Raw genomic sequence first — 9434 nt, 5'->3', positions numbered from 1 at the left:
GTAGGGCTGTAAATGCACCATCACGCCAGACTGTGTTTCAAAATGGTGCTCTATGAGAGTCATACAGCTAGGCAGCAGGGAGAACAATCTGCAAAACACTGTTGCAATGCTGCAACATCCATTTTCTGGGACTATGTGAGATGGTTATCACAATGGAGGGAGGCGGGAATGGTGGAATTTGGTACCTCCAGCTCCAACTCATCTCTCTCTTTTACCAGGCTCACCAGAGAATCAGTTTCAGCCTCTCTTCATGCTTTAAGGAGGTTGAGGTGACAAGTTTGAGTGGCACCTCCCCTGTTCGACCGTATCACTTTATAGTCAACGTCCCCCACTCGCCGTGTGACCATGAAGGGTCCTTGCCCATTGGCAAGTAATTTCAAGCGAGAAGAAGGAAGCAAAACAAGCACTTTATCTCCAGGTGAAAATTTGCCAAAGTCTAGCCTGTCTGTTGTACTGGCACTGCTGCCGCTCCTGGGCCTGGTGCAAATTCTCTCAAAATGATCACACCAAAGTATGCAGCTTTGCTCACAAGTCCAGGACATACTGAATGTCGTTTTTATAATAATAATAATAATAATAATGGATTGGATTTTTAGCGGGACTCAGACCTTCCTCCCAGTTTTATTTGATTAGGTTGAGCAGCCCTGTAGCTTCCTGCAGAACAGTAACTCGAAGGGAGAAAATTCCATGGAGGCCTACAATCAACAGAGGGTCTAACCAGCGATCCCAACTATGTTCATTCTCATGAATGAACTTACAAATCATGGATTTTACAGACTGAAATGACCTGAAAAAGCAGCACCTGCACCACTCTCTTTGCAGTGCGCAGTGGCACTACTTCTGGGTATCACGTTGCATAAACCACTAGAACTAAGACAAAGTGATAACTGCATCCAGTGAAATGGCCAGATCCATGCCAACAGGCTCAAACGGGACCTCCATTTATGGCAGTGGACGCAAAGACACTCCTCTGTGCGAGTGTCACAACTCACTCAATAAAGACTTGACTCCTTACGAGGATGCTGTATGTCCCTCAGGGACCGGGGAGGGTGCCGGAGCCCCAGTGATGCGGAACACCTGTCCCACCTCAATCAGCAGACACTCCCACTTCAGGTGTCCTGGCTGCACTCACTCCCAGCACTCCTGCCCTGGCGCCCGTGCCATGGCTCAGAAACAGTGCCATTCACTTCAGGATTCTCGGGGACAGAAAAAAAAAATTTTTTCCCCAGTACTCAGTGCCAGCTATGACGCCGTTTAAAATGCAGAAGGTTGCAGGGCCCTCCCATGGCTCGCTCATCCAATTATTTTCAACTCCTGTCACAAAGTCAAAGAAGAAGTGCAGACCACCCTAATTCATCACCTTGCTGCCAAGTGATTTCTTATGTTTATCTGTTCTGTGCCAATCCTTGTCACAGTTTTTACTTGTATACTAATCCCACTATGCATTTTGATGTCTTTAAAGCATAATCAAGCAAACAAGTGACAGAATGCTTTGGAGACCTTAACTTTTATCAAAATACAGTTTTGCTAATGTCCACTACACTGCCAACCTTAAAATCTTGACAAGGCTTTGTTTGTTTGTTTTTAATGAATCCATGCAGAATTCACTTATATGACCGTTGGGAAAACAATGGAATGTCTTGCCTTATCAAGACTTCTTTTTTCCGAGAGGTACATTTACCAAAGCCTGCGTTGTTACTTCTGTCCTATTTTGGTTTATGAGTAAGGTTGGTGAATGAGCTGAATACTACACTAGTTCACTCTGTTGTGTATATGGGTGTCCAGGTATTTGTATTCCTCCACCACATCACATTGGAGCATAGAGTGTGTTATACTTTTGTCACGATAATACACACTGTAGCCGATTTGTATCTACAGGTATCAGAAAGAAGCCACAACCAAGGTACGTGGATTATTTCTTTTTATAACTTCAGGACATTACAGGTCTGCTAGTTATGTGACATACAATGCTGTTATGTCACACCCTCTGGTATTAAGTTCTAAATTCATGTAAGACTTCCAGAGTACTCTGATAACACTGAGAAGGGCATCTCCAGTTTAATAGTAAATGTTACATGGACTGATTCTTACATAGCGCTTTTCTACTCTCCCAGAGTACTCAAAGCGCTTTATACAACATGACACATTCACCCATTCACACCCATTTACACAAGCATGCTTACTAACTACCATTCACACACATTCTCACTTCGATGAATGCAATTTTAATTAGAGCAACTTGGGGTTGATATCTTGCCCAAGGATATTTGGCGTGCAGAGTAAGGGGAGCCAGGGATCAAAACACCAACCTTCTGATCAGCAGATGGCCTGCTCTCCCTCCTGAGCTACAGCCACCCCATTTTCTGTTCTTTAAATTACTTATTGACATCATAGTTCAGAAAACATCCAAACAAACACATGGCATCTCTAAATTCAAACTCTTTTGTTTAGTTAACATGTGAGTACATATATATACATAAAGGTCTAATTCCAAACTGCATATCAGGTTTTTACACATGCATGTTGAAAGGGCAAAAATATTCTTGAGGCGCTGTGAATAATATTATTAAAATTGAGGGTTATTATACAGTGGCATTACTTTAAATGGAGCAAAACTGTATTTTGATAAAAGTTAAGATCACCAGAGCATTCTGTCGTTTGTTTGCTTGATTATGCTTTAAAGACATCAAAATGCATAGTGGGATTAGTATACAAGTAAAAACTGTGACAAGGATTGGTACAGAACAGATAAACATAAGCAGTCACTTAGCAGGTGATGAATTTGTGTTGTTTGCACTACTTCTTCTTTGATTGGGTGACAGGAGTTGAAAATAATTGGATGAGAGAACCATGGGGAGGTCCTTGCATAATTTCAAGAAAACTGCATTTTAAACGCTGTCACAGCTCACACTGAGCACCAGAAAAATGTCTTTGAACACCGCTTTTCCCGGCACCCACAAAACAGGCATTCGCAAGAATGACTTCCAGGCTCGCCGGTCTATGACAGCGGACCCAGTTTCACTGTCTGTAAATACATTTCCATCCATTCAACCAACAAAGAAGCTATGAATATGCTGTGAATAACATATGGGTTTATGCCAGTCATTACATTCTGTTTTCATTTCTATTTTACAAGCATCCCAGTAGTTTTGGAATTGAGTTTGTAGTTTTCGAGCTGTCGGTGGTGCTACTTCAAGAATGTGTTGCGTCCTTCTCTGCTTTAGATTTCTTCTATGGAGAAGAACCTGAAGAGCATGGAGGAGGAGAACAAACAGATAGAAGAAAGGAATGAGGCCTTGTTCCTGGAGCTATCTGGCCTTAGTCAGGCTTTGATCCGGAGCCTAGCCAACATCAGCCTGCCTACCATGGTAAGCATTACTGCTTTTTAAGAAAAGAGACCTGAGCATCTTCCTCATTTCAGCAGCTTTAAACATTTCACTTGAAATTCAACTTGGGTTCAACCCCTTGAAGACTTTAGTCTGAAAAGATTTATAGAGTAAGATCAAATAGCCTTTCTTTCATTTTTTCCAAATTAGCATTTTTACCCAAATCAAATGTTTGTCAGTAAGCAACCCTGTGCGATGAATATTTTTTACAGCATAGCTTCATAGTACAACAGAACAGTCAGCTTAAAGCAGCTGATAACTTAAACCCCATGCAAGTGTCTCTCTCAAAGAAAACTAATGATAGCATACAGTGGGGCAAAAAAGTATTTAGTCAGCCACCGATTGTGCAAGTTCCCCCACCTAAAATGATGACAGAGGTCAGTAATTTGCACCAGAGGTACACTTCAACTGTGAGAGACAGAATGTGAAAAAAAAAAAATATCCATGAATCCACATGGTAGGATTTGTAAAGAATTTATTCGTAAATCAGGGTGGAAAATAAGTATTTGGTCAATAACAAAAATACAACTCAATACTTTGTAACATAACCTTTTTTGGCAATAACAGAGGTCAAACGTTTACTATAGGTCTTTACCAGGTTTGCACACACAGTAGCTGGTATTTTGGCCCATTCCTCCATGCAGATCTTCTCGAGAGCAGTGATGTTTTGGGGCTGTCGCCGAGCAACACGGACTTTCAACTCCCGCCACAGATTTTCTATGGGGTAGAGGTCTGGAGACTGGCTAGGCCACTCCAGGACTTTCAAATGCTTCTTACGGAGCCACTCCTTTGTTGCCCGGGCGGTGTGTTTTGGATCATTGTCATGTTGGAAGACCCAGCCTCGTTTCATCTTCAAAGTTCTCACTGATGGAAGGAGGTTTTGGCTCAAAATCTCGCGATACATGGCCCCATTCATTCTGTCCTTAACATGGATCAGTCGTCCTGTCCCCTTGGCAGAAAAACAGCCCCATAGCATGATGTTTCCACCCCCATGCTTCATAGTAGGTATGGTGTTCTTGGGATGCAACTCAGTATTCTTCTTCCTCCAAACACGACCAAAAAGTTCTACTTTGGTTTCATCTGACCACATGACATTCTCCCAATCCTCTGCTGTATCATCCATGTGCTCTCTGGCAAACTTCAGACGGGCCTGGACATGCACTGGCTTCAGCAGCGGAACACGTCTGGCACTGCGGGATTTGATTCCCTGCCGTTGTAGTGTGTTACTGATGGTGACCTTTGTTACTTTGGTCCCAGCTCTCTGCAGGTCATTCACCAGGTCCCCCCGTGTGGTTCTGGGATCTTTGCTCACCGTTCTCATTTTGACCCCACGGGATGAGATCTTGCGTGGAGCCCCAGATCGAGGGAGATTATCAGTGGTCTTGTATGTCTTCCATTTTCTGATGATTGCTCCCACAGTTGATTTTTTCACACCAAGCTGCTTGCCTATTGTAGATTCACTCTTCCCAGTCTGGTGCAGGTCTACAATACTTTTCCTGGTGTCCTTCGAAAGCTCTTTGGTCTTGGCCATGGCGGAGTTTGGAGTCTGACTGTTTGAGGCTGTGGACAGGTGTCTTTTATACAGATGATGAGTTCAAACAGGTGCCATTCATACAGGTAACGAGTGGGGGACAGAAAAGCTTCTTACAGAAGACGTTACAGGTCTGTGAGAGCCAGAGATTTTCCTTGTTTGAGGTGACCAAATACTTATTTTCCACCCTAATTTATGAATAAATTCTTTACAAATCCTACCATGTGAATTCATGGATTTTTTTTTCACATTCTAGCTCTCACAGTTGAAGTGTACCTCTGGTGCAAATTACTGACCTCTGTCATCATTTTAAGTGGGGGAACTTGCACAATCGGTGGCTGACTAAATACTTTTTTGCCCCACTGTACATTTAAGAGATAAAACATGTGAGTAGTATTGTGTACTAGCACTGTTTTGGGTGTTACACCTTTTTATTCTCTTGACGTGCGTGTCTTTAGCAGGAGCCACTATCAGAGCAGAACTTTGACAGCTATGTGGACACCCTGACCCACATGTTTACCAACAAAGACTGCTACCAGAACCCCGAGAACCGGGCTCTGCTAGAGTCCATCAATCAGGCAGTAAAGGGCATCGAGGTGTAAGAGAAACTGGAGGATGACAGGTGGCAGGGCATCACGTTGACGCCACCAATCTTTTTTTCCAAACCCTTTAGATACTCTGTATCATGAGTTTTTCTCATTGGAGTTTTGTCCTCTGTTCTTTGCATTTGTTTCCTGTTTGCATGTTGCTTTATAAAGGTGTGAGCGTGAACAGATGTGTGGATGTAAAGCGTGTCAAGGCACACTGAAAGCAAACTGTTGCCATAAGCAACGGCACCTCAAGGTATACACAGACAGGCACAGAGAGAACAGAACAAAGGAGTGCAGTATCCCGCCTGAGCTGAGCAGATTCTTAGTTAGTGAACATTTCCCATCTCCACTCAGTAATGTTGATAGTATTCTATATGAGCATAGTGATGTTGCACTTCCAGGACTAGTTTGTAGATTCATTGTTACTATTGCTGTGTATCTATTTAAGTCGACTGCAAATGTTGGTTTAATAACTTATTTATTCATGTCTGCGGTAATATTTTTATGTTGACTATTTATTATTCATTATTGATTTCATTTTATTTCAAAGTGCTACCTGAGAAGATTTTAACCGGAAACTAAGAGAAGGGAGTCATTTCCTCTGCACCGCTTAACAAAGAGGAAATATTTTAAGATATCAACTATGAATTGTTTTATATATCTTATTATTTATTTAAAACACTGGGATCTTTTTAAGTGCAAATATTTTGTAACAGAAAGTTTTTTAATAATTTTCTAAAAAATCTTTTGTGCTTCTGTTTATATGAGTTTTCTTTTTTCCACAAGCTATTTTGAGTACATTGCAATACACTGGGAAAATTGAGCTGCACATATTTCAGTATTTATCTGGTAATGATGAACAAAGTGATGGTGAATATTTATTTTGTACTGTCTATGTGTTAATGATGGCTGTGTATGGATTAGTCTTTATGTTTGCTCTTGAAATAAAGGTCAACCCAAAATGAATATGGACTGGACTGAGTGTATGCTTCCAGGTCTTTTAGCAGTAAAACAGTCTTTTACTGCTAAAACCTCTTAAAGGTTCTGGAAAACCACAATCAGTGTTAGAACTGCCTGTGTGGTCAAGGTTTTGTGTAATTCTAGTATATGTCTGTGAAGGTTCTCAGTCATCCAAGTCATTGTACTCTAAGGAACTTTGAAAGAAAAGCGTCTGGACTTTTTACTTGCTTGAAGATGTTTCAGCTCTCATCCAAGAAGCTTCTTCAGTTCTAAGGTCAAATGGTGGAGTCTCAGATTTAAGCTCTATGGGAGTGTACCCCAAGAGGGACATGGACCCCCTATTGATCCTCTATAGCGAAGAACGCTCAGACCTCTACATTGGAGAGGCCAAACATCCATTTCATAAATGCATGACACAACATAGAGCCACCTTGATGGGACAAGACTTGGCAGTCCATCTGCATCTAAAGGACAAAGGCCACTCTTTCAAGAATGCCAATGTTCATATTTTGGACAGAGAAAACAGGTGGTGTGAAAGAAGCCATCTATGTCCACTGTGAACAACCACCTTTGAAGAGGGGGCAGCTTACAACACAGTTTGCCATCTATCTCTCGTCTGATTACCGGTAGGTAGAGGATCAATAAGGGGCTCCATGAGCCTCTTGGGGACACTCCCATAGGGCTTAAATCTGGGACTCTCCACCATTTGACCCTAGAACTGAAGAAGCTTCTTGGACGAGAGGTGAAACGTCTTCAAGCAACTTAAAAGTCCAGACGCTTTTCTTTCCAAGCTCCTTGACTAATTCTAGTATACTTCCAATATTCTCTTGTATTCAGTTCAGTTTATTTTTATTCATACATTATCACTTCACAACAACCGTCACCTCAAGGTGCTTTATACTATATACAATATAAGAGAGATACCCCAACAATCGGAAAAACTTCCATGAGCAGCACTTTGTAACAATGGGAAGGAATAACTGTTTTCTGTTGTTGTTTTATTTGAACATGAACAGACTTTCTGCAGAACCAGACTCAAAGAGGGGCAGCCTGTCACTACTTTGGTGGGTTAAGAGAAAAACAAAAGGAAAGAGATGCAAGACCAAAACACAAGGAGAGAGAGGAGACAAACATTAATGACGTGTGGTAGTGACATATATAACCATCAGGATTAAATAGAGGTGAAAGGAGAAGAAATGTTCAGTGCAACAAGGAAAGTCCACCACAGTGCCTGTGCATAACCAAGTGACTTTCAAAGTAGCAAGGGTTTCAGCCAAAACCAAACTGGGAGCCTGGTAGCTGAAGGTTCTGCCTCACATTCTACTTTTAGAAATTTGAGGAAGCAAGTGCTCTGTCGGGGTAATACAGTACTAAAAGGTCTTTAAGATATCAGGTTTCATCATATCCTACGAAAGAAGGATTTTAAATTTTATTCTAGATACAAAAACCTGACCCCATGCGATCACAAGCTAGTGGTCCCAATCCTCAGGTAAATTGCATCAGGAACACTATCTGGAATAAAATCCAAATCAAACATACAGATCCATCTGATATAAATTTTATTTATATAGCACCAAATCACAACAACAGTTGCCTTGCGGTGCTTTATATTGTAAGATAGAGACCTTACAATAACAATACTAGAGAAAACAATCAAACGGCCCCCTGTAAGAAAGCACTTGTCAAAAGTGCGATGAAAAAACTCCCCTTTAAACAGGAAAAAAACTTTTAGAGAACCAGGCTCAGGGAGGGGCAACCATTTGCTGTGACTGGTAGGGAGTGCGGGACAGAAGACAGGACAAAGACACACACTGAAAGAGAGCCAGAGATTAATAACTAGTAATTCAATGCAGAGTGGTGTACAAAGACATGGTGAGTGAAGAAGAAACACTCAGTACATGATGGGAAACCCCAGCAGCCACAGCACAATTACGGGAGGATTCAGGGTCACCTACTGTAGCCTTAACTACATGCTATAGTCTGTTTCATTAGATATAATGCTTCCAGGTCTTTGACTTTGAAAGATGCCTTGAACAAGTGTCCAGGATTGTGTGGATAATGTGCATAGCAAAGAAAACATATGCACTGTTCTCTCATAACATTTCTAATAACACTACCTTAGGGGCCATGTACAGTGCAGAAAGTACATTATACAGATCCCAGCACAGAACGGTGTAGAAACCCACCACCAACTCTGGAGTATGAAGCAGACTCCTTGGTTATCCTTTAGCTACTGAAATGTGTGTATAGCTGTTTATACTGATACAGTCTGACTGATTTATCAGTTTCTGTGCCTACAATTTATTTTAACGCGAAAAAAAAATACAAAAATGAATACAAATTCTGTCTCATATCACCAATCAGCTCTGACACTTCAAGGCACAGGGTCCCATTTCATGCTGGCAGCAGATCCTTAGGGTGCAGTTGGTTGCATCCGGTCTCTGGCTTGTTCCGGCACATCCCGTGGATACCCTGAAATCATTGTGTTCTTCCAGCCAGTCCTGTGCTGCTCCTGCCACGTGGCAGGTGCAGTATTTTAACACAGTCCCCATTGCTGGTAAAAACTCTGAAAGTTATCAAGGATTCAAATTTTAACAGCACATAACGTTCACTTTATTTGTTCTTGGTAATTAACTGTAACTACAAACTAGAACTCAACGGAATCATAAAATGAGTCAAAAAAAACAAACTGGTGATACAATGTCATTTACTCATTTTAATGGTTAAAAAAATACTTCTTTGCGCAGAGACAACAGTAATTCCCCGTTGACTGACAAACGGGACCAAAAAAAATGATGGCCACCAAATGATAACAGGTGGAGCAAGATAAGATGAGGTAAATGTTTTTGAGGAGAAAAAAAAAGGCACAATTTACAATCAATCATGCCCCAATGCACAATAATAATAATAATGATAATAATAATAATAATTAATAATAATAACAACAACAACAATAACAATCAGTAC

The 9434-nt window shown here is 41.2% G+C and overlaps 1 protein-coding gene across 2 annotated transcripts in view; it reads left to right on the top strand.

Annotated features, from left to right (window-relative positions):
* The window catches only part of myt1a (myelin transcription factor 1a), a 70131-nt gene extending 64612 nt beyond the window's left edge, over window positions 1–5519 (top strand). For both annotated transcript variants that reach the window (XM_085343895.1, XM_085343894.1), the window contains 2 exons: window positions 3225–3368; window positions 5376–5519. In XM_085343895.1, the coding sequence (XP_085200021.1) occupies window positions 3225–3368; window positions 5376–5519 (288 nt within the window). The remainder of the gene's footprint in view (window positions 1–3224; window positions 3369–5375) is intronic.
* The last annotated feature ends 3915 nt before the right edge of the window (window positions 5520–9434 follow it).

The sequence above is a fragment of the Diplotaxodon limnothrissa genome, linkage group LG20 (genome assembly GCF_057381915.1).
Source record: "Diplotaxodon limnothrissa isolate DT_005_m linkage group LG20, D_limnothrissa_male_GT1.1, whole genome shotgun sequence".
Taxonomy (NCBI): Eukaryota; Metazoa; Chordata; class Actinopteri; order Cichliformes; family Cichlidae; genus Diplotaxodon; species Diplotaxodon limnothrissa.
This window is presented reverse-complemented; position numbering and strand designations above follow the sequence as displayed.